General features: G+C 40.7%; 1 protein-coding gene across 2 annotated transcripts in view; it reads right to left on the bottom strand.

Moving 5' to 3' along the window:
- Positions 1-26,007, bottom strand: part of ATP9A (ATPase phospholipid transporting 9A (putative)) — a 65,432-nt gene that overhangs the window by 28,787 nt on the left and 10,638 nt on the right. For both annotated transcript variants that reach the window (XM_062589028.1, XM_062589029.1), the window contains exons 2-14: positions 25,778-25,922; positions 24,695-24,808; positions 21,292-21,400; positions 14,572-14,630; positions 13,642-13,693; positions 12,974-13,068; positions 12,143-12,223; positions 10,718-10,793; positions 6,695-6,771; positions 5,951-6,111; positions 4,793-4,935; positions 3,928-4,040; positions 823-1,035 (exon numbers count right to left, since the gene is read on the bottom strand). In XM_062589028.1, the coding sequence (XP_062445012.1) occupies positions 823-1,035; positions 3,928-4,040; positions 4,793-4,935; positions 5,951-6,111; positions 6,695-6,771; positions 10,718-10,793; positions 12,143-12,223; positions 12,974-13,068; positions 13,642-13,693; positions 14,572-14,630; positions 21,292-21,400; positions 24,695-24,808; positions 25,778-25,922 (1,438 nt within the window). The remainder of the gene's footprint in view (positions 1-822; positions 1,036-3,927; positions 4,041-4,792; positions 4,936-5,950; positions 6,112-6,694; positions 6,772-10,717; positions 10,794-12,142; positions 12,224-12,973; positions 13,069-13,641; positions 13,694-14,571; positions 14,631-21,291; positions 21,401-24,694; positions 24,809-25,777; positions 25,923-26,007) is intronic.

Below are 26,007 nucleotides of genomic sequence, written 5' to 3' on the forward strand. Positions count from 1 at the left end.
ATTACCATCTGGAAATCATTCAGATCTCATTTCAAACCAAAGGCATTTGCTTTCTGTAAAGCTGTCTTTACGGGAGAGAGCAACACAGTAGAGGAGAAAACCAGGTAATCAGAACGCAGAGCTGGATTACAGCGTGAGAGCAGGCACACACACATCATTTGTTAGCTGTAAAATCGGAGAAGAACAAGCATTCCTTGTCACTGTAGGGACATCAGTGGAGGGCGGAAAAGGCAAAGCAGCAGCTCTTACATAATGCAGACAAGAACATATACAAAATGAATTATTGTGAGTGTTTCAAAAGAAACTATCGGGAATATTTTAAATGGTACATGAAATTGGGGCCTAATTCTGCAATGCCAATCGTTCAATAATACACGCACAGTCTCAGAAGCCTGGCTATTTGAGGATTTTAAATAATAAACAGATTTCTATGCAAGGAATTCCTCACCTCTACCAACGAGGAAAGTCAGCATCTCTTCTGATGCTGAAGGTGAAACGATCATCATTAGAGCCAGTCTGTTTATTTGGAGCAATAAGTGAAAGAACCCTTCAAATGAAATTAAATTGGTGATATGATCTCAGTACATCATTGGTAAGATTCTTACGGAAAGTTCCATGTTTCAGGCTTTTAATGGTGGAGAGCAAGTATAATTATACAAATTAATAGAAAACTAATTGTTTTACTTTAATTGCACTAAAAAAAAAGAAAAAAGAAAAAAGATGTATCCAAGCTCTGTAACCAACATGAAACATTTTTAATGATGAACATTTTTTTGTGCAACAAGAAAAATTAGATTTTTATCAACCCAAATGGATACTGACCTCATCAGGACTGGAAGCCTGGTACACCCTGCAGGAATCCTCATAGTGTCTCTCAGCTTCAGCCTGATCCGTCACACCGTTGGACTCGTAAACTGGCGTGACGTTGTGGCACAGGGCAATCGCCTTCACTGCCTCGTGCACTCGGCTGCTCATGGTTTTTCGCACCTTGGTGGCTAAGGTAACGCCCTTCAGAGCAGGTGGGTCCTGAGATTGCTTATAGGAAAGAAAAGTAGAATAGACTCTTACTATATGGAAAAAAAAAAAGATTTTATTTCCTTCCATGGAGACCATCTATGTAGGAGTTGTGGGCTCCTACATCCCCTGGAACATGGTGGACTCTGCGCACTTTTGTGCCAACACCCAGGAACCCTCCCCAGCCTAATGCAACTCAACAATATTCTGGGTGGAGAAGAATGCCCCAAGAGACTTATCTAGCTGGAGCAGAACCTGAAGAAAACAATCATTTGTGGCAAATCCACAAAATGCTGATACGTGAAAGACAAAAGTTGCACAAGAGCCAGTGAAGCTACTCTTTGCCCCACAAAAGACCAACAGCTCTGGAAGTTTAGAGTCAACTGGGTTTTCACATATAAGTGCATATAATTGCTGAAAACAGAAAACAGATGTCTCGTATGGATCTAGAAAATCTTAATTGCATTCATTTAATTTTTAATACTATTTTTAGTATCAGAATGGGACTCCTCAGATAATTGCACAATTACTAAATTATCCTGGTGGAAGAGGGGACACACAGTGATCTAGTTTCCTGCTCTGTTAACCTTTAGTGTCAAGAGGACAAAAGTTTCACTTCCAGGTCAAAGGCCACAACATGGTAAAAATAAGACTAAAGAATAAGAACTACAGTTCAAAATGAATCATTGCCAGCAAATGCTTCTCATTACATGGAATCTAACTTTGTCATGACAAATGCTTTATGAGACATACCCTTTACCAATATTAATTCTATAAAATTAAATGCTGTTTTTCAAATTCTGCTGATTAAGACACAAGATCTTCAAGATTAATATTGCTACTCATCATCATTGTTGTGACAGGCCTCTAACCAAATCAAAGCAACAGTTAACTCACAGTTGAAGTGTACTTACATTGACACATAGCACCATTTACATATTGGCCTTAGTCCCATTCAAAATGTCCTTGACAAATATTGAATATTTTGGAAAATAATTAACAACTAGTCAAGTTTTCCATCCTCTGGAGATTGAATACAGAAATGGGGACAACTAGATGTGAAGTGTGTTTACATATTAAAAGTACACTTTTGGGTCTCGGTACCAGGAGAAGCAGCAGATGCTAACAAGGCTGGGAAATAAGAGGTAGAAAATACAAATATTCACACAAAGATTGTGTTGTTGGAAATGCTACCTGAGACACATGCCAGTGAAAGAGATAATTACTCAAAATACTAGAATCTATCAGCTACCATATGTTTAGTTAAAAATAGAGAATCATAGCCCAATAGTCTGACGGGGAAAAGCTAGGCCACTAGATTACTGAGTCCAAGGAAAATAGCTGTGCTTCTCTCTACCACTATGAATAAAATCCAAAAGAAAGAGTTGTAGCTATCGGACAGCGTGCCTTTGCCCAGGTAAGAAAGCGGGCTTCATGTTTCAGTTTACAGAGGCACAGAAAGTGCACTTAAATCCAAAATCTCTAGAGTAAAACAAAAACAATGTGATATGTAAAATCTGGTTTACTGCCTTGGATGTATTTGCTCAAGGAAAAGCATAGGCACTTTGAAAACTACCTCTGTAGTTTCTGTAGGAATGAAGCAATCTCTCAACCAGTAAGAGTTGAAAATGCTTGGCTTACAACATGGGAATAGTAATCCATCACTAACACTGCAGACTGCATCTGTGGAACCAGATTTTACAATAGGGAAAGTCGAACAGTTAATAAGTCCCCCCAAAGTCATTTCTAGCTGCAGAAGGTATTTCGGGTTGAGAGAACCTTATTAACCCACATTAAATTAAAAATAATGCTTCCCTAACTACATAATTAGTAAAATCTCTTAAAACTTTTGCAAGTACCACTCAGAAGGGTGGCTGAAACATCACCTATCGACAGTTTCTAACAAACTACATTTCTAAATTAAAAAATATAGAAATATCCTCAAGTAAAACCTCACCCCCAGTTTTAAGAAAGAAGTGTGTATATTTATATGATATTTTGACCCATAAGCTTCTTGTCTATGGTAACATGCCAAGGAACACCGTTTGCTGAACCTGACAGGTAATGTACCATTACCTCTTTTTTGTACCAAACTGAACAAAAACTGTAAGAATAGAAACGAAGCCATTATGGATCCTGGCTCATCCAGTGATACTGAGAGAGGAAAGTTTTCTCATCAAAACAGTATTTTCCTGTTCCGTACTTTATGTTGCATTTGCCATCTGCAGTAGCTGCAGTTATTTTTTAAAAGCAGGCATCAGTTATGCACCACATAAGATTAAGAAGTCACTATTGTGTTATTCAAAGAATCCTAGTTTCCTTTTCTAATTTATCTTTTTTTTTTTTTTTTTTTTTTTTTTTTTTTTTTTAAGCGCCAGGCCTACAGCAGTGGTACCAGTAAGCTGATCTGCTGCTGCTCAGTGAGTACTGACGGTTTCTCCCCCATTCTTGTTTCCAGCTACACAATCTTACAAACAGCAACATAATCCACTAAGTATTACCCAGTGCTAATTTCTCAACAAAGCAAATGCTGTGATTGCCATAAATGGTGACTATCTAAATAAAATACGCTATCTTACAATTAGGCTTCAGTAACAAGACACAGGCGTGCGCACACACACACACACACACTTTATTATTTACAAAAAACTGTACTAACACTACATTTCTGCATGTGCCATGGCAGCTGAAACTGTTAGATATGGAAACAATCTACAAATGCAATAAGCAATTGTGATAATATTTATATGTTACTATGAGAGTATTAATGGTGTTAAGCATGCAATGACATTCACACTTTTCCAAAAAGTAAAATTTAATAGCCTGTCCCTGTCATACTAATTCAGTAGCAGCCCAGTGACCTGGAAAAGTGTTTTGCGAACATGGAGTTAAGCAATCCCATTTTAATTTTACCTGCGTGTATATACTGAATATGTGGCTCTGCACTTCATCCATGGAGTCCAGGCCATAAGCCACTGTTCCCAGGTGAAGCCTTTTGAAAACCATCTCGTTCTGTGTAAGGGTTCCTGTAACAGAAGTGATACCAGACTCTGAGCATTAACCACCACATTATTTCCCAGTGCAAATTCCATTCCTTGCTGCACCCCAGATCAAAGGGAAACTGGGCCAGGGGCATAACTGGTTACTGTGCTGGGCTCTCAGTATAGGTTGAGGCCAGGGAAGACAACAGTATTCACAACTCTGAGGGCAGATTCTCCTAGGAAGCAATACTGCACTTCACTGTGGCAGAGAAAATGAGATTATTCACTCAGAAGTCAATGCAAATGAGAACGTGCAGGCATAGTTCTGATGCTGCTAGAACCAAAGAAAATGCCTGCGAACAACTTCAGTGGAGGCAGGGTTTTACATCAGCTCAAGCTTTCAGTTACAGCTTAGAGCTTCTGAACTTGAGCTCAGCTCTGGAAACAGAAGGGGCAACACCAGATAAGCACATTTCTGCTTGCACGCATGACCTGTCTTGCTCTAACTTTGAGCAACACAAAGTATGCTAGTAAGCCAAAAGTTGAGGTGAAAAATTTAAAGGAAAAATTGTTTTCTAAAACAAAAAAAAAATCTCCCATCTCCCATTTAGAATGAAATCAGAACAAAAGTATCCAAAATATTTTAAAAACTGATGAAATCATATTGCTAGAGCAACAGGAAGCACTTCTTCCAGCCCAAAAGAATCTTTCATTATACTCCCTGGCTAGTCAAAAACATAATAAAAAACCCAACAAAAATATACCATGACCCCAAACTGTGTTCTCTAGATACATACCTGTTTTGTCTGTGAGCAAATAAGATATCCGCCCCAGCTGCTCTGGAATAGTACTGGATCGAACGACCGTCCCAGGGATTTTGGAATCTCTGCGGATCACCCAGCTGTAGACTATTTTCCCCATGTCCAGATTCACACGTAAACTACACAGGAAGAAGCAAAAAGAGAAAAACAAAATATATCTGCAGTAAAACTTTGGCTAAAATCATTGTGAACTGCCACAATGTAATAAAAGAACAGGTCTTGCATGCTGAAATGGAGCAGCCAAACGGGGTGTTGAGGGAGAAGCTCATTCAAAGCAAGTGGTCAAGGGGCAAACGGGGAAAAGAGCTGTGCACTGCTCCAGAGGTACAGTAATCCGAGAAGGTATATGACAAAATTTTGTCAGAGAACAGATGTAATTTGAGAGTAAGATGGACATACATAAATGAGCACAGTGTGACTGATGATCAGACAGCAGGTTAAAAATGAAATTGAAATGAATCCCAGACCTACACTGAAAGTAATAATCTACTTATGAATAGAGTATAATTAAACATCACACCTTCAGCATCCTCTCAAATACAGTATAAAGGCAGTATAAGTCAAGGCCAGGATAAATTCATATACTATGTAACATAGAAGAGTGCAATGCTGTATAAATATGACATCTCTGCCCATTTTTTGCTCCTCTCAGAGAAGCCAGGCAGCCTGAACAGTGAGAAAGGTCTACCTGCAACAGGCACTGATAGTCTATTATTTCTGAAGATATTCTAGCCTCATTTTGCACTTGATTTCCCCTGGCACCACATTCTCTGGGAGCTACAAAGCCTCTACAAGATTGTTTATTGTTAATTCTATCAAAATAGAGTTTGGGTACACATCCCATGGTGTGTGCGTAACACACCATGGGGTAGCCAGACCACTACTCCCTTAAATAACTCAACTATACCCTAAGTTACAGGTCACAGACAGCAAACAGGCTAACATGCTAGATGAATTCAGCAGAAACAACCAAGCAGTTCCTACGTTTAAACAGTCATTTGACTTCTATTTGTAGATTTGCTCAGTTGCCAAATGAAGAATTGATAGGAATTTAAATGTCTATTCATATAAGAAACATGGAGGCATATGCAAAGGAAGCAATATTTTCCTGGGAATAATTAGCAATCACCTTACCTAATCGGAATGATGTTTGAGAAAAGAAGGAGAAATCTTATGATCTGAAGATACCAACGGCCAGCAAAGTGCTGAAGGGCCACCATGACGAGTGAGACTACCACAAGAGCACCAAACAGGATCTTGGTAAGACAGTTCACTTCCAAGTCAAAGAGACCAATCTAAGCAAATCAAACAGGTATTTCAATCACACAACTGAAGATGCTAGCTCAAGGTGGTATTCACAAAAGGAAAAAATTCCCATGTGCAAAGAGTCATTTCCAACTACTAAGCAGCTTCTATTTAAAACATTATAAACGTTCAAATTTATACTGTTGTACTGTTGTCAGCTCGATTAAGTGAGACTTCCACGCTCTGGAAGCTAAGCAATGCATGAAGAGGTGTGAGAGGGACACATGCTGCCAAAAGCTGCAGACTATGAAATATCCCAGCCCCTTGGCTTGATGTTGCCAGAGTAGAAGAAAGCAGAAAAATAAGCTTTCTATTATAACTGGACAAGAGCATCTCATTACAACTGTATAAAACAACAGTTTTACTAATTAAAAAAAAATACACAAGTAGGATTAAAAAAAATAAGGTGACATAGGTTCTGCTGCAGTAACTGTCTTAACTCCTTTTCTGGAAGTTAATCAACATTCATACGGTGTTGCCCCTGTAGTACGTACATATAGCATTCGGAAGGTGTTATTATTATTATAAATTTCTCTTGTTTATTTATTATAAGACTCTGCTTCCTTACCATACCTTACTTCTTGGGTTTGAAGCGTTCATCACACTGCGCAGTTCCCTTCCAGTGTAGAGGACAACTCCTACAACAGTACCTAAACAAAACAGCACCTGCATCAGTCTAGAAAGAACAGCATCATTTTTTTTCCTTAAAATGACTCAAAAAGGCATGTTCTTATATACATAGGCTCAACACGTAGAAAGGCTTTCTAGCAGGTTAACTGCAGAAGCACTAGCAACCAGAGACTAAAGAAATAGGTACTTGCTGTATAAAGCCCAGAAACTCAGACTTCGAATACAAGACATCCTACAATAGGTCAGCAGTCTGCAACCACACTGCCCATACTCGACGTGATACCACATCAACTAATAAGCATGGAAAGAGAAGTCAACTCCTTTGCTCTCTCACCTTTCTCTGACCCCCTTTTGAAATCAGTTGCATCTCCCACTATAAATAAAAGCTGCTAAGGAGGAAAAATTGCAAGTTTTTCCTCCTACCACTTAAATCCGATCTATGTATTTGTAAATTTGCTTTATACCATGTAAATGATCCTCCGTCTGCTCTGTCTCGATATCGCCATATCTGCCCATATATCACCAGCTAGCTTGGACAGCATTTAAGCAGCAAAACGACCTGTTCTGCAAGCGTCCACCAGCACTGCACAGCATCTGCACCCAAGCATTAAGGTACTGTATCTGCCCAGAACAGAAAGGACAGGCACCAACCACTCGGGAGCTTCTATAACTGGGGAAGGTGCTTATTCAGAAACATCCAATTGAACTTTACCGCTGGCCTCGGTTACATCTACATGCAAACTGGTGCTTGCCATACTTCTGAAGCATCTTTTATCTTAGTGGGGACGCCAAGGTCCCATGTACAACCTGCCACTTTGCAGCAAGAGCAGCAAGGACCAGTTTCCCTTCTCAGAGATGCTGAGGCACGATACCTCTCCTCCCAGGCAATCAATACAACAAGCTTACGTTGACAAGACGAACATCATCTGTTGTAATAGGATATCCATATTCCATAAGGCCAAAGTACTCTTGATGCAGAAAAAGTCACTCTGATCATCCTGTACCTGCAGTGAGAACTTGAGCTCCCAGGAGTGAAAGATGCTGTACCGGTACCAGCAAAGCTTTGCTGGAATAGCTTCATCCAGATAGAATTAAAGATTCAGAGAAGACACTGGTTAAAGTTTAGTGCTCCTCACCATTATATCATAATTCTCCTTCCAATCTCCATTTACAAACTAACAGCAAAATCAAATGACTAGTAAAATCATGACATTATAAACTCATTAACCTAACTCCAATTTGTCTCCTTTTTAAAAAAAAGATTGAAGTCTTCATTATGTTTTAAGTGTGCCAAAATTAAATCAGTGCTCTGAGTGACAGTTGTTCTTTATTGGAGAAGGTGGCTACAATCAGAACAAAACCAATGAATTCCAACAGCTTTTAAAGATAGAATTACTTAAGTATAAATTAGGTATTTGTCTAGTTGCAGCTCCTACCAAAAGGTGAATCACAGTAACTCCTACCTTACTACAACAGATGGAACTGCTGGGAATCTATCAATATATTTTAATGCTATGTCCCACAGTTTCTAGAGAGCTAAGAGCAACAATGCTCTCCCTTTTCCTCCTGCAGAAACATAATACAGTTTAGTACTATAAACCACTGTTTTTCTACAGGTTTCCCTTAAGGACTTTGCAAAAGTCTACTAAGAAAAAGCTGGCTACTGTCAAAAGTTTAAAAGCTGCTATTGCCAACGTCCAAGTTTCTACTAGAAAATTTTAGGACTCTGTAAAAATGGAGAAAAACAACGCTTTTTTTTTCTTTTTTTTTTTTTTTTTTTTTTTTTAAAAACACTGCGGCAAATACATTGCCATTTTATACTCTGCTATTCCCCTGCTCCTGTTAATGACCAAGGTTTTAACAAGCTGCAAGTGAATTATTTTTAAATAGGACTAATTCAAAAGAGGTGGTTGCTAAGAATACGCTGGGAAACATTCCCTTAAAAAAACAAATCTCTGGAGCCAGATGGCAGAAGGTGGTAAGATCATCACAATTCAAATCAGCAGATGGCATAGCTACTCCGAATCAGCAGCAAACAGAGTCAGACCTGCTCCTACTACAGCAGCAGATGGAGGAGGCCATATAGCTCTGCTTCGTCTTCAAGCAAAGGCTGCCCCAGTGAGATGGCATCACCACAACTTGACAGCTCTCACTCGGGGAAGAAAAATATCCACACTTTTTCATAACCAATACATTTTCTTCACAGAATAACCCCCAACAAATATACACTATGCAAGATATTTATTATGACCATAGGAGAAACAAAGCAGTATTATGTTGATCAAATAAATCAAAATGAAGCAAGAAAACCTCTCTGGACTAGAAAACAGTTTGAAGGCACACTAGTATGTACAAAAAGAGTGTTTCTAATTGGTTTAGGGATATTCAAAACATAGTGAATAAATGCATATTCAATATATAAACCATTCTGAAAGATGAAAATATTTGTAAGTGTTATTCATATTATCTGACCCAACAAAGGTATCCATCTAGTAATAACTTCGTTTCTATTCAGAAGGGAGGATTAGATTCAAATTGCAGGTTTCATTTGGGCAAAGAGCAGATCTTTGCATGCCGTTATAGAGACACTAAGACGCAGCAGAGCCAGCTAGGACTCCTAAAGGACCCTAAAATAGCAAACAACTAACCAGGCAGAGCAGAGTGTGTGCTGTGCCCTCCATTTGGGAAAGGCGCTTGTGCACAGAAGTCCACACACAGAGCACAGGAGCCCAAGCAAACAGCAGAGGAAGAGCTTGCACCCTGGGCAGGCCCTTGGTATGATCCTGCTGAGGGCAGGGGACATCTTTCACTGGTTTTAGTAGGACACTTCACTGTAACACAACCTTGTGTGTTAAATTCAGTCACATCACTGCAGTGCTATGAGGAGATCAACACACAAGTTTTTTGAATTAAGAACTGATATGAATTAAATCTTCAATAAAAGAGATAAGAAAGGACAGAATCACAACAAATATGGTTTTCCATTTCTCCTTTTATTTTTTTTTTCAATGGCAGGTTGAATTGATGCACCAAGTTTGGTATTTGATGCAACCAGTCCTAATACATGCATTCAGAGGGGATGAAGATAGGTTACACAGCACATGACAGTTATTGATCTATAAACAAAACTTACTTGACTAAACTATATTTGGTCATCTAGCTTTTTATGATCCTTTGGTCATACTACTGTAATAGCATTGTAATGCACTTCAAAGAAGAATCAGAGCAGAATCAGATGGAGACATACAGGAATAAAATTTATTCACTTTTTTGTTACTAAAATAACAAATCAAAAATTTTTTCAGTACTTCACAAGATGTTTAGAAGTTCATGTTTCTTCCCACTATTAACTCCATATGCAGCTTAGTACGGCACTGTGAGATCCCTCCATTCAATAACTTTAATCTCAGAACTGTATTACAGAACTTCAAGCTCTTCCAGTTCCATCCTGTAAACCCTGCAAGCACACTACACAGGAGAGGAACAAGGCTTTTGTTTTGACAAGCCTGTACTAGAGAACATTGATTTTTCTCACGCCTTGCAATTTCATTAGACAAAGACCAAAATCTGTCAAAGAATTTATTTTTTTCTTTTTTCGAAGTATACAAGACTAGAGCTCTTTGGAAGCACTTACCTGGAGATCTTTCATCTTAGCTTCTGTTACCAGCATCTATTTGACACCATTTCTGTTACAGATTAGAATGTCAATGTGGTGTGCAATTAAGTGCTATTCTGGCTGTAGATGCTAAAGAAGTGCCCAAAGGCCACTCCAATTCTTTCTCATCTAAGAATGTCCAAGAAGCAATTAGATGTCAACTCAATTTCCCAGAGGTGTTAGGACAAGTGGAAAACTTCATTCAAACAGCTAATTTCTCAAACTGACAGAGATCATTATTCCATTACAAAAAGACCTTTAAAAATTGTTAACATACTCCCTTAAAAAAAATGCAGATGCCTGTGCCTTACCTGATGCAATCACTGTGCTGGCCCATAAGGTGTTTTCTATGCTTAAACTTTCATTCACTGGAGGGTCACTGTCCTCCTACAACAGGGGTGCGGAGGAGAAAAAAAGAAGTCCTGAACTAGTCAGTAATTTAACAGATCAGTGTATGACAGTTATATGTAAGTGGACTCTGAAAGAGCTGGTAGAGCTGGGCTTCCTGTACAAGATGAAGGATTTTCACAAACCCAGTTAAATCTCTATTTGGGTTAAGAACACAAGCACTTTGCTTCAGTGGAATGGAAGGGTTGGAAAACGAATCTATTAAAATTTCTCTTCCTGCTGAATGCCTCTGGGAATTACAAATGAGAAAGGGATGTGTCAGAAACTCTCCTGGGGCTACAGGAAAATGTTGTTCTCTGTTGGCTCATGCAGCTTACAAGCATTTTTCCTCCTATGTATGATCTCACCGAGAACTTGCTTCCAGGCTCTGCAATGCCTAGAAAGATGTCTGACAGGTACCAATGAAGAATAGTTACAAGAGTGTCATTCCTCTCAGACACCAGATGATTAATTCCACAGAACAGCATCTTTGCATGAGAAAAATTAAAACCCACTCTAGGTTTACAAAAGAACTGTCTCCCCAAGCTACATAAGTCTATGCTATATCAGCACTAGTTCCTACTAAACTTGATTAACCATACCTCAAAGATAAGAGGGCAAATTCAAAACTTATAGTTTTGAACTACAACACCAGCAAACAGCTTCCAAAAAGTCCCATCTCCTGTTTGTTACCCAACTGTGAGTCCTCTGAAAGCCCCCTAAGTGTTCTAGATGCATCTCAGAATTTTAATATTCCCAGTAAGGTGTGAGAAGGGAAAAAAATAAAAACAAAAAAGCAGCCTTTTGCCCCAAATAGGCAGTGCATCTTCTCACCAAGTCAAAAAATATATTTTTTTTTAACAGTGGTATCTCACAGCAGCTCTGAGCCGCTCTGAGATAGAGGACATAGGCTGCACGCGATGCAAAGCAAAAAACCCACCTGACTCAGAATCAAGACTGCTTTTGCCTTACCTAGCCAAGGTACTCTGCCTTTTCACAGCTGGGAGAACAATTTTAATCCTTCAGAGTCTGCGGAGGTCCTTCTGAACAGGCACAATCATTATGCAACCACCAATCTTGATTTGTATGTTCAGATCTAGTACCTTCAGAGTAGTGTCCTTAACCTTGAACAGCCTATGACATAGTCTTCAAATCAAAGCTTCAATAATCATGTATTTCTTTTGGAATTAATTCATGTATGACTTTTATGAAGCAAAAAGAAAGAAGGTTCAAGAAATGGCAACCCTTCTCTATTTCTCCTGAAAATGTCTGGAATCTTGGCAACTTTCACAAGGTTTGCATTGTAAATGATATTTATGTTATTTAAAAGATAAATCAGGAAGACTCACCCTTGTGAAGGTCCCCACAAAGTTATGTATATCAATATTGGGCTCTTCTGCATATACATACGATCGAATTTGAAGCAGGTCCTATAAGAGAGACATGTTTTAGCAGACAGTTAGACAACCACATTTTAAAAGCATACAAATTTTTCCACCCAAATATTTCAAGCAAGAGTTACCTAATCAAGTTATAATAGTTATTAAATAATATTACCTACCTGAGTCCAAATATCTAGGAGAAAATACAATCATTATCCTAGCCTCACTGACACTATTTTTTCTAAGGGTATTTCTTGAAGCAACAAAGAGACTTCTGGGAGTTGCTGATGCCCCATAAAGGAAATTTCAACACGAATAACCAAGACAGCCTATGACTCTCTCTGTTGCTCAGTACGGATGACTTAGACTAGTCCTCAAAGGCCAACAGGGAATATCCTACCACCTCATGTTTAGTTTGAGGTGGTTTGTCTTCGGGAACCGTTCTAATTCTGCACAGCATTTCTCTACCGACTCCTATGTACATAGGAGCTACTCAATCCACTGCTAGAGAATGTCCTGCTTCCAAATATTTGTATAAAATATATTTATTGCAGTTTTTACAGAGTGAACTTCAATAACAGATATTCAGATTCCCTTTGTTTTCTTTCTTTCTTAAACATGCAAACTGTTTTTGCTAGAGGGTTTTGGAAAACATCATGTTTGATGGAGGTTGTGTGTGAAACAATGCTAAATTAAACAGTTTCTCGAACAGAATATTAACTGAAGGAACTGAACACTTTTCAGGTAAATCAGACATGCTTGTTTAACAAACAACAATTTTGTAAGAATGCTGCTTACAGAAGCGGTTGGCAGTCTCTGGGTACAGGTCACAGGCAGGCGCAGTTTCCAGTCCGTCTCACCGTCCAGCTGATCGGTGCGAAGGAAACAAGATCCTGTGGATTTCCAACAGCAGTTAATGTTCTCTCTAGATGTGACTTAGGAAGATCAATTGCTCATGAAATGGCTTCATAGCTAGGATACTTTTCTTCCTTTGAAGACAGTATCTGATTTAAAGTAACATTTGTTAGCAATATAAGAATGAAAATAATGTTATTCTTGCATCACACACACAGTTCCTTCTAACAGTCTAAATACAGTGAGACGCTGTATTGTATCTTTAAGATATTTGAAATGTTCTCATTAGTCTTTGTGTTTTCTAAATCTTCTATCAAACATTTCTTCACAAACTTTACAAAACAAACCTGAATGGCAAGTAAAATTGTTTACGTCTACAGTGCAAGCCATCGGTAGGTAGTTGGATTCGACTACCTACCTACCTTATTTAATTAAGGAGCAAAATCAGAATATAACAACACCAGAAGCAGTAGTTCACTAAAGTATTTAAATTCTCCGCCTCCCTAAAATTTGACTGTTATCTGTTTCTTTCAGATTTCCAAAAGATAATTTTCTCTAAACAACCAGTGAAAGGTTAATGACTATTTTGACAATTGGTTCCAGATGTTTACCATTCTTCTCCGACGTCCTCAGGAAGATCATGTCAGCAGGGACCCGCTGGTTCTGTTGCGAGAAGAAAGGCCGTTATTGTGCCTGCAGCCCCGCACGCGCGTGCGACCTCCGTCCACAGCCCCACGGTGACGAGGCAAAGGGCTCGGGAGGAGAATGTGTATTTCTTTGTCAGACTGAAGCTTGGCATTCATTTCACTTTGAATCCCGAAATCGCTTCCCCACAGAATCCCAAGTGCAGAACAATAACCGGTGCCAGCTCCCACTGACCAGCCTGCACTAATGTCTAGGTTTACAAAAGAGCTAGTGAGTAACCCCAGAGGTATGAAGGAATTTTGGACTAGCACTGCTTGCCTTTCAAGGAGTGCTGTGCTAGAGGAAAGCATGCGTCTTGAGTGTAGAGGCACCATTTTCCTCTTCTTGTACTGAATATTTTCATACTAACAGTTTTAGGGTGCAGACAGAATGTGAAAAAATGCATCACAAAGAGGAAATATATCTGAACACATGGAGGCCTACGCGTGGATCTCTATGTCCCCCAATACTTGTGTTAGGCCTTTACACACAACACAATGTTTTGATGCTACCTTTGTATCTGGTATTTTACCTGTGTTCAATAGTCAAAGACTTGGTCATGCAGCTTTTTATTTATTTATTTATTTATTTTTAATCTTGCTGTAGTTTAAGTGTAAAAATTCAGGTCATTGGTGTTTAATCAGAGATTTGTTCTTATTTCTAAAGACTACGATGCTATTTTCAGGACAAGGGGAAAAAAAGAAGCAAGGAAAAGAAAAAGTCTGAGAAGTGATTAAGTAACAATACCTGCCGCTCAATATTCAAGAGCCTATCGTAAAAGAAAGAGGGCTTCAAAATACTCCGTTTTCTATGGGCTTGCGCAAAAAGCCTTTTGCACCCCAAACGCGCACACTAACCTTTTCAACAACGATGAGGTCGCCTACTTGTATACTAGAGCTCTTCACCTTCACGGTCCCTGCGGAGGAAAGACACGGGCAAGTCGCCTCGCGCCGGCGGGACCGGGCTCGCCAGCGCGGGCCGGGCTCTCCGCGCGCCCCCTCCCAGCCCGCAACGTTTCTACGGCTCCTCAAACCCGCCGCTTCCCCCGGGCGGAGGAAGGCTGAAAACCCCTCGCCTCAACGGCCGCGCGCCTCGGCCTGGGAGGCGGAAGCCCCCCGCCCGCTCCCCAGGGACGCCTCCGAAACAGCCGTCACACGCTTTCCACACAGCTTAATCCAGCCTTTTGGGAATGCGGCCGGGCGGACGACAGCACGGGAAGAGCGAGGCGACAACGGGGAGGAACCGACTCGCGGCTCCTCTGCCCCAAGCCGATGAAAACCTAAAGCCTAACCCTTCCAGGCGAGGCCCGGAAGCCGTAACCACAGCGGGCCCGTCCTCAGACCGCGGCTCGTCTCCCCCGCGCCGCGCCGCGCGCACCTGGCTCAGCCCTGCTCCGCAGCCACAGCCCGGAGAAACCCCGCAGAGCCAGAAAAAACACCTCGACAGCTACTCCCGCGCAGCTGTCGAGCAGTTACCAGCCGCTTTAAAACAGGGGATTAATTTAACAATTGGCCAGTAATTTTAGATCATTAGCCAGCTCTAGCTTCAGCTTTCCTGGCGTAACTAGTGATTTACGACCAGTTAACATGCACCCTGCCTCTACGCGTCCGCCTGCTCCGCTCCAACAAAAGCCCCTTCAACCCGCGGCGATCCGAGCGGGAGCGGGGGCGGCCGGCGGGAGCCCGCGCCGGGCCCAGCCCGGAGGCGCGACGCTCCCGCCGCACCGCTGAGCCCGTGCCGGGGCCGCGCGGAGGCGGGAAGGGGAATGAGCACAAAGCACCAAGGTCTCCGGGATTTTACCGCTGGCGGCCCCGTCATTAGCATCCTTCGCGGGACACGCCTCGGCGTTCCTGCTCCAAAGCGGCAAAGAGCCGCGCCGAGCCGCCGGGCGGCCCGCTGCTCCGGCGACGCGCCTCGTCCCCGCTCCCGGGGCGCGCGGGCTGCCTCGCGGGCCGTCATTACTCCTACAAATTACAAGCAGTCACGGCCCGTTTCACAAATATCTTGTGGGTCTGTTTTAGATTCGGGGGGTTGCCTGCTGAGTTGTTGGGTTTTTTTTTTTTTCCTTTTTTTTTTTTTTTTTTTTTTTTTTTTTTTTTTTTTTTTTTTTTTAAGTTAAAAAGAGTAAACAAAAATCAACGTCTCCGAAGGGGCAGGAAGCATACCAGGGATTAAGAGTCCATTACGCAGAGGCTTAAAAAGAAAAGCCGCGCTCCAAGAGGATCCAAAAAAGCATCCCTGGCAGGCTTATGTATGAGCTATACAAAGTTAGGTACCATGACACTAAAAGGGTCTGACAGATAACATCTCTTCCTCCCCTTTTAATACGGTTATTCATGAAACAACAAAAAGTGCTTTTGAATATTCTACCCTGCAAAGGAGGGAAAACTGCAATCTCCCCCCACAGGCACAAAAATTCCCAAATCATTCTGTGAAGCCTTTTGGCTAGGATTGGTGACTTTGTTTAACCATGTTTTTATATACTTCCCTTGAAGGGCACAACAATTTGGCAACTATCAGCATCGGAAGCACTACCTGCAGGGTTTGGAAATGAAAAGGAATCTTATTTTCATAGCACTTTCCTTAACGATGCAAATTCATGCTGGGGAAAAAAAAAGAAAAAAGAAAAGAAAAAGTGATGTCTAGACAAACCTAAAACATGATGATTTCCTATCATTATATGCATGAAAGGATTTTGGATCAGTATTCTGAAAACAATATTATTTGCTTCAAAATTTGCTTAAGTCAGAGGAAACAGTGGCTGGAACAGATTTGTTGTGCCCAACAAGCCTCTCAAAAGCCTCAAATATTTTAACATAAAAGAAAGAGGACAGAAGTACCTAACAAATGTGTCTTAAAAAAAAATAAAATAAAAGCTCTGTAAATGAGATTCTTTCTAGATAGCAAAACTAATTCTGCTTTTCTAGTCATACTTGTGGCCTCTCATGGATGAGATCTCTGCAGTATGTACCATATGTCCCACTAAGGCAGCACAGGACCAGATGTTTCCTTTGACTCAGGACTCCCATAAAGCAACTTACTTGCATTAGTTTTATTTTGATCTTGGGAATTCCGTAATTCCTTTTTCTTTCAGTGTAAAAACTAGCTGCTAAATGCTAGATGTGGATTTTCTCACGTGTTTAAGAAACTAGCTAATAACACTAGCGCTTCAAATCTCAATATTATTCTACTACTGAATTAGTGCTTTTATAAATGCATAAAAATACTTCCCTCTAAATACAAATAGATATTTAGAATTAGTGTGGATTTTATAGTATTTACTTAACAGCTTTGCTTCTAGTCTGTATTTTCAGAAGTTAATCAAAATACAAGTCAGTCAGGGGCTAACACACACAAGCAACTAGTCTTGATCTCTTATATTAAGACGAATCATTTCTTAAAGTCTTAATGATGTTTGTCCATATTTTGAATTTATCTTTGCTATATTCTGAATTCTGATAAATGAGTAGAAAAAAGAAGCCACATTTAAATGAAAATAGTTTGCTCCAGCTCCAGCCTTTGGAATTATCACCAAATCAGCAGTGTAACAGCTATACCACAATGCAAATTATTTAAAGTATTAAATACGTCATCCAAGAGAAATGCCTCTTTGTACCATGTAAGCACCTAAGTCAAGGTCTCACAAGAGATCCACACAGTTTTCATCAAGCTAAACATCAAAATATTTCATTTGGAATTAAAGATGAAACAACAGGCTTATTAAAACATGTCAAACATACCCTAGAACCTGAAAAAGGGATTGTTTGAAGCCACTGCACCAAACTTCTGGCTTTTGTAGCCTTATGCTGTATAAACTGTGGAGTAAGACTCAGAGGGTTTGGGAAAATATTGTTTTTATATGGCCGGTAAATGCCAATGATCTGTATCTTAAGTAGCACCCCTCAGTAGGGGGTCTCTTCCCATTTCATGCTGTGGAGTTTCTCTCTATTATGCTGTGTTACCCGAAAGGGGTGAGGGAGAAGAAAAACAAACCAAGAATTTGCAAGCACAGTTCTAGCTTTCTGTCAAGCAGAAAGCCGGCATACAGACCTCTGAACACAAGCAGTCTTGTAGGTTTATGAATAGGGGATTGAAATTTGATTGTTTTTTATTACAATCCAAACAACTGTCCTCTAAATACAGAGCATTCTGTTAAAAAACGTTTTATCGAAGCCTTCTGGTTGCGGAACTTAAATGGATCATCACAGTAGAACGGAAAATATGTTCAGTTGTTAGAGTGTTCTTCTTTGCCCCCCCCTTCTTTTTTTTTTTTTTTTTAAGCAAGCTAAACAAAATATACTGCTACACAGAAAATACACCACTATCTACCTTGCCTCACACTGTCCTCCAAAAAGACAGTCACTGGAATTGAGCAACCATATTCAAAATAAAACGCGATCCAAAGAGAATTCTGCCTTTTCCCTCAAATAAAGTAGCTTAATGAATCTTAGAAAGCTTAACAAGATGAGTGCATTAAAAATAACTTTCACATACAGCTAAAAAGCTGCAAAATCACCAATAATTACAAAATACCAGGTGTATCATATTAGCGAGCTAGATGCTGGAGAGCTCCTCATTTTCAGCTGATAGCAGAAGTTGTCCTTGGAAGTGCAGTAACAGGGACTGCTCAACTGAGTATACAGCTGGTCTCTGCCGAGAGCGCGCTAGCAAGAATTCAAAGTATGAGAAAATGCACACAAAGAGGACAAGAGGATCCTAGTTCTGGAAAGCACTTCAATCTGTGTTTATTTCTATCCCTATTCAAAAAAAGCATATAGGCATGTGCTTAAGTCTCCCTGTCTTTATTCAGAACCATGTTTGTATTTACATCCCCTCGGCCAGGGAGGCCAAGGTTGGAGATGGGGAAAGCTCTTCTCCAGTCCTACACTTTAACATTAGCTTAGTGAAATTACTCAGTAGAAATAAAAATAGCTTGAAGAAGGCTTCAGATATCCATTAGGTCTCTTATAGTCAATCTTGGAAAACAGCAGTATTCAGCTTCCACCTCACCTAATCTCTTTCCTGCCAAGCACTAGCTTCAGAGGTGAAACTACTGTGAAATAAAACATGTATCTCCACATCTCAGAGAGCTTTTGTGAGCCAGTGCCCTTCTGCACTGCCCTTTTCAGTACAGAATCAAGCTTTAGGATATTAGCACAAACTGTGCTTTATAGTAGAAGAAAAAATGAAACAGCCCATAGGCTGTCTGCAGCAAGTCCTCTCTGAAGTTTAGTCAGCTACACTGAAAGTTAACAGCAAGAAGCTGTTCTCAACTTATTTTTCAAACTTTGATGTTTGCTGCTTCTACTTCTCACCTGAAAAAGTGCTGCTAGAAAGCTTATCCACATTTTAATTATACAAATGGATAAAATAAAAAAAAAAAATACATATATCTTTCCTTTGGTTAAAGGCATCCAATCTCCAATCACATTGACATCACAAGCTACTTCCACATTTGTAAATGATGTTTGGAGGTGTTAGGGCTTTAATCAGTGAAAAATGGGTGCTTGAGTCTTCTTGAAAGCTGGACTACTAAAGGACACCAAAGCGCGAGTGCATAAGTGAATGAATTTGACTTTTCTCTCCAGATTGTGAGAGAATTATAAATGATTTTCAGTGATTTTTTCCTATTCTGAACTATAGTGCTGGAGACCCTCATTACTTTTTCTTCTCCCTCCCCCACCAAAAGTATGTTAAAAAGTAAAATAAAATGGCTTAAGATTTTCTGCTAGTGCCCAGCTGCCAATCCTCCTTGGTTTCTTTCACAAAATTAGAAAAGTTAAAGGGTTGGGGGGAGGGAAATCATTCATGGGAAACGTAATAGCAATATGAAAAGAACTAAAGGAGAGGTCAGGCCCCTTATACATCATTGAATGGAATCCAGAAGGCAACTCTTTTATATCTTTAAATAGATGTACTACACCCCTCTTGGATGGGGCTTTTGTTGGTTGCCAAGCATTTTAAGTGTTATAGTAAGAACATGTTATTAAAAGGGGATTTAATATTCAGAAACTCCAATTCCTTAGTTTGGAGTTGCCTCATAACTCCTAGCACATGAAATTTATACAGTCCTAAGCAATTGCGCTTTAAAAGGAGGCTAATTCTTAAAAGCGCAAGCATCGAAAGCAGCATATTCTTAGTACATCTAGTTCACCACATCCTAATTCATGGGTATAAACAAAGAAAATTGAAACAGAAAAACTGCTTAAATTCTGTTCATTATCTTTTTTAAAAACAAAACCCTGGCTTCACTGATGTTGTCACGGTATTAGCAGTCACTCCCTCACAAAGCAGCCTTCCATTTTTCAAATGAGAAATTAAGTGTCTTTGTTAGGCACATCAAAGTTGTAAACGACGGCCAGCAGCAATGATCATATACAAGTGACACGCAGGCTTCCTTGGAAAGGAGGTTTCTGAATTCCTCACAACTGAAAGAAGAGGCTAGAGAAGATACATACAAAAACATAAGAGAAGACACTGCCAATATTGAGGAGCTACATCAGTCACTGCCGAACACAAAAGACGCGGTGACGTATCACACTGTCTCTTTTAGCACAGGGCTCACAGTGGTAAGTCCCTGCCCGGCACAACCCAGAAAAAACAGTGGAACTCAACTGGCATCGTGTGTTCGATAAGTGACAGAATGCGCCAGCAGGCCAAGCAAGTCACCTTAAACCTAGCTTCCCTGCTTACAAGCTCCTTAGTACACTGCCCGCTTTTACATAATTATAAATTGCAAAGCAAAGGCTGAAAGCGTTCCCAACACGAAACACTGCAACTAGGTGTGTTTTCAGGTCAACGGCCAAGGTGAAATATTCAAATATGCCTCCTGATGAATGAAAGTGTCAGGGTATATAAAGGTTTAAAGTCACCTTTACTGTTAAGCACTTTACCCGACTCTATACCTCGCTCAGATAGCCTACTTGCACCTTCACTAGCTGAATCCGCCTTGCATAGCCATCTTCTAAGAACATCACAAACCTACGTTTAACTTTTTAGTAGGGTGCTGTTGTAAACAGCTTACAGATGTGGATGCTGCTCTCTTCTCTCAAGTAAAGATGTGTTGTGCTAGTTTATAGGACCCCTTCCTACATTGGTGTCCCCTGCCTGCAGAGCGATCAAGCAGGGCATACAGCGTAGGAGAACGACAGCCGCACCGTTACCAGAACTGGAAGAAAAACACCAAAACCCCCAAGCAGTACAGCCCATCTCCTACAGCCTCATTCTTGCCTTCAGCCCCCCACGCTGCTCCCTGTGCTTGCGCCTCCCCCCCTCCGTTCACAAGGCGCTTTGGAGGGCTGCTCGCACGCCGCGGCTTGGCCAGAGGGGACACGTCTCCCTCTCGAAAAGGCCAGCTCCAGAACCGAGGCTGATGCAGGCCCAGATGTCATTTCCTTTAGCGACACCAGTTCGCCAAAGAGAGACAGTAATGGTGGGTGGGAAGTTCTGACACACGCTGGGGTTGGGAGTAAAGAGGTTTTAAAAGGAACCCCGCCACGGGCCCGCAGCCCCCCGCCACCCGTGAACCCGGCGGCACGGGCTCGAGCCGCGGCGGGCGCCGGAGCCGCGGGGCCGACCTCTCGCTGTGAGCTTGCTGTAGATCTGCGAGTTCACTTCCTTGTCGCGCATGTAGCATCTGATCTCCTCCGTTGCCTCACGGATGACGGTGACAGCCAGCACGAATCCCTAAAAGGAGAAAGGAAAAAAGGGGAAGAGAAAGAATGGATAAAAAAGCCCAGAGAAAGGGAAAAAAAAAAGTCACAGCTGCCTCAAATAAGAGCAATGCACATATCAGTACCAATGCCTTCAATATGCATTTCCTTAGCCTATTTTCTGTTGCTCAATTATTACATGATATCATGACTTGCTGTCCAGAACTCCTAATAGCAAACCAACAGTGGACTTGTCACTTAAAAAAAAGTTTATGTCTGAGCTTTACCATGATGCTCCCCCAGTTCCTCCCAAGCAAATCTTTGTAAAGATTATCTGGAAGGGGGTAGGTAACATTTCATCCCACTCTGCAGATGAGTAACCAAGATTGAAAGGGTTACACAGAAGCCCAATATAAGACAGAATTCCTCAAATCTCAGTATTCCCTCTACCACAGAGCTAACACACACGCGTGTGTGTCTGTGTGTGTGTGCACACACACACGTGGGTATGTGCACACTTACTAACATGAACAGGCAATTTAAATCTACATGCATGAACTACAGACAGCACAAAAGGAAGTAATTACATGTTTGCCCAATCAGAGTTTCAGTCCTACTTTTCTGTGGATACAAGCAGTCGTTTCATTTCCTCACGTCATAAGGAAAATGCCCATATCATACTATTAACTTTAAATACAAATCAAGTTCACGCAAAATAATTCTCTATGGAGCTAGGATCAGGAAACTGTTTTTAGTAGGTACCACTTAGCTCAGAATCACTGAACAGTTAAAACATTCCTCATCAGCAGAAGTGAGGTTTTTTTTCAAAATACAAACTCTATTCCAGAAACTTGCCACCACCTTCAGATTATTTCTGTCAATAACATATGCATTAAACTTCCAATAATATTTAAGATACTTTCCATTTTAAGAAATGCATGTATGGGGAAGTAGTTACTGAGGATTACCCGAAAAACACAGGAAAAGATGTATTTACACACCTAAATGTGTAAATGTGTACACACATTTATTTACACCTAAATGTGTAAATACTCACCTAATCAAACACAAGATTTCTCCAATAGGTTGGCATTTCCAGCTTTCATTTCATTTTCAGAAAGAACAGCTGCACACATCTCTCCAAACAACTCCTACTCAAGTTGTTAAGCTGGGCACACAGAATTTGCAACTCTGAACTCCACAACCACTTTGGAAAAGTCTTGTTGTAGAGTATTGCTAACACCACCCTACACAATAGCCAAAATTCCCCATTACTTTAAACAAAGAAAAATTATAAAGGATGATCTGAGAGCTACTAAGACTGAAGGAGAGCAGCTTCCATCATTAATAAAAAGACTAATGTATACACTTAATCTGCCGGCAATTACATTCCTATAATAAAACTATATAATCCTGAACTATAGTACATACACACTATGTCTAAATATATTAACTTCTCCTAATCTAGATCATTTTAGTCTTGAAATACAGTGTAGAATGTTCTGCAGTATTTAAAAATGCAGGAATAAAAATACCTAAACATATGAATGCCCCTTTGAAAAAGTTTTCCTGTTTATCTTAATTAAATCTTTTCCCCCATGCCTGAATTTGAAATTTAAGTATTTTACCCCAAATCTTTCAGCCTCATCTATTGCCTTTTCAAGAGCACATGTGCAATTAGAAGAGGTAACATTTATTAACTAGGAGGGAAAGATCTGTTAACAATTAAAAAACCCACGACTTTTCTGCACATAGAGAAGGGTGAAGATCAAAAGTGAAATTAAGAGAGATTCTTCCACACACCTGATGAGCTCCCTTAACAAGAATTACATCTAGGGAGTCCCAAGGAAAAGAACGAACAGCTCTCCTCTATTTAAAACTAACATTTGCGTGTTTAGCTAGAATTGCCTACCTGCTTTCCAAAATAAAATAAAAAAAAGCCTCAATTATTTTCAGCTTACATTTTAGCCCCTTGAAGAGTCTTCAAATAATCACCCCAAAATATTGCCACAGGTGCAGCCTTGCTCTGCCTTCACATACATCATTCCAGCCCGAACACTTGTATCAGCAGCCAGTAGCGAACAAGGACCTTTCTTACATGGCTTTCTGGCAGCTCATATGCCAAATTCAAATTGCTCACCTGGCATGGACAAGTCACAATTGCCTACACAAAGCTTGAAAAAGAGATCCTGCGTGTATTTTATTCGGATGATATGATCTAATGAAACTAATGCTAGATTCATACAGCAAATTGTAAGCACCCACTTGAAGCACCCACAGGAAGAATTCAGCGAAATCCAGGCTCTAACACACACAGTCTTAGTAACCCATGATTTTTTCCCCCAACTATTACCAGCTGGGACCTCACTGTATTTTAAGTCTGAAAGATGGAAACCATCTCCTTTGCCCATCCTCAACACCCTCAGCAGAGCTACCAATTACACTACCACTACCACTTCTCTAACTGCAGACAAGGAGGCCAGTAGAAAGAGGACTGTTCTTTCATAAATGGTTAATTTCGTGTCATTGCTTTAAAGTATCTCTGTCTTTGGAGATGTTCATAGCTCAGGAAGATGAGGTCAACACCAAGACAGCCCTGCTTTGAGCAGGCGGTCCAATTAGTGGTCCCTCTGAACCTAAATTAACCCACAATTCTCTGAGCTCAAGTGTAGCAAAAGCATTCCCATAGAAGGAGAAATAGCAGCTTTTATTAGGATAAAAGATTAGGGTGGGGGAAGAAGTACCTATATTTAAGTATCCACTATAGCTGTAACCGGCTTGCACAGAGCATTTTGGAGAATTAAGCCCTGCATTAGCCATTCTGCGCAACTATTCCTCGTGGTGTCCTTTGACAGCCCAAGAGCTTCTGCTTTGAGCCTGATTATCATCAATTTGCTTTGATTGCAGGTGAAATACAACCAAAAGGTGAAATAAAAAGTTAAGTTAATAAAAGGCTACCAAAAGACAAGGGCAAATAGTTTACCGGAAGGGAAAAGCATCTGCACCTGGAGAGGGTATGAACGAGCACGTGTACACGTCTCACATGCAAACACAGAGGAGGGTTTGGGGGAGCCACCTCTGTTCTTTGTTTGTTTTTTTACAATGTGGTTAGACTATGAAACATACCCTTCTCTCAGCTGTGTTCAACCCTTACAAAATAAATCTTAAAGTCTGAGTAAGTATCTACACTAGAACATGTACAAAGCAGGCCTTAAGAAAACAAGCAAACAAAATGATTTAAGGTGCAAATTTACACCCCAGAGAAAATACAGCAAAAGAAATTTTGTAGTCAAGCACTGAAACTTTCTTGAATAAATAAATTACCTACCAGAGGAACCCAGTATGTGTAAAGTGCACCAAGCCTCATTTCAACGACAAATTGAGAGCAGGCCAAAAGCAAGAAATAAAGATTGAAGAAATATTTGAACTGGTTAAACAACACCTAAAATAAAAAAAAAAAAAAAAAAAAAAAAAAAAGAAGATTAATGATTTCAGAAGTTATGCCTATTGAACTAACAATAAGAAACAATTTTGCTAGCTCCTCCAGTGTCTGAATGCTTCCAGGGCTTGAAGTAGTCTGGAAATTCATTTCTAAAGGTCAGCTTACCCTGCCTGTTGCAGAGCGAGTTGTTGCGACATTGCCACGCAGCCAGGCTGAAGTTTTTACAGAAATACATCATTCCACATTTATCTTAAACTTCTGACAACCCCCACTCTGCAAAGCAATACTCACACCAAACAGCAAAATAACCATCTACTATATTTGGTTTGCAAAATCATGCTGAACGCATGCTAAAAGAATGCAATGAACTCAGAAAATTTGCGTGTCTCTCGTTTTAATAATGAGCACTACAGTACAGAGGGGGTGTACACGGGATTGGGGAAAAGACACACAGAAGGAAGCTTTAGGAGAGCAATCTTCTCTCCCAAGGGCGAAGGATTCAGCAGAGGTGGAAAACCTGTCTGCATAGGAAGGGAAAAACAGAAGGAAAAAAAAAGTCAGGGAACATCCCTGGGGAACTAGTCTTGTTTCTCCTGTTGCCATCAAAAGGACACACGGGACGGCCGAATCCTGTGGCTCCTCCCAGGCATAGGCGACACCATCAAAATAGCTGCTGCCAGCCCTACACATCCCGACTCCTCCCTCAACGATTTCGTGACCAGCATTTTGGGCCTCTGCGCAGGAAGGGAGGCAACAAAGTCCTCGCCGTTTCATCACACTTCGCAACGCGCCGTGCTAAACGCGCATCAGCTTGGCTGGTGCCCTGAGCCAGCACTTGCAGGAGGTCCATGCAGCACCAGATCAATTGTCATTTCCTCTGGCTCCAGGTTCTGTACTTGTACCCTCTAAAGCCAATGCAAATGGGGAAGGTATTAGGGCAGGATGATAAGTGACTTTGTTCATACTCACCCCAGGGAGGAAAGTAAAAAAGTTGTATTTCTGGTTGTTGATCACATTGCGAGGGTACCTCTGCTCTCTCTTTTCTGGGTGGCCAAGCCAAACAGTACGAGGCCTCGGGTCTCTTCTCCCGCAGCATCTTAGGCACTCACAACACCTACAGGAGGAATCAAGTTAATTTTCAACCCATATTTCTCCAACTTGCACATGCTTAACACCCCAGACACTCTCCACCAGCTGGG

Source organism: Rhea pennata, chromosome 16 (assembly GCF_028389875.1).
Source record: "Rhea pennata isolate bPtePen1 chromosome 16, bPtePen1.pri, whole genome shotgun sequence".
Taxonomy (NCBI): Eukaryota; Metazoa; Chordata; class Aves; order Rheiformes; family Rheidae; genus Rhea; species Rhea pennata.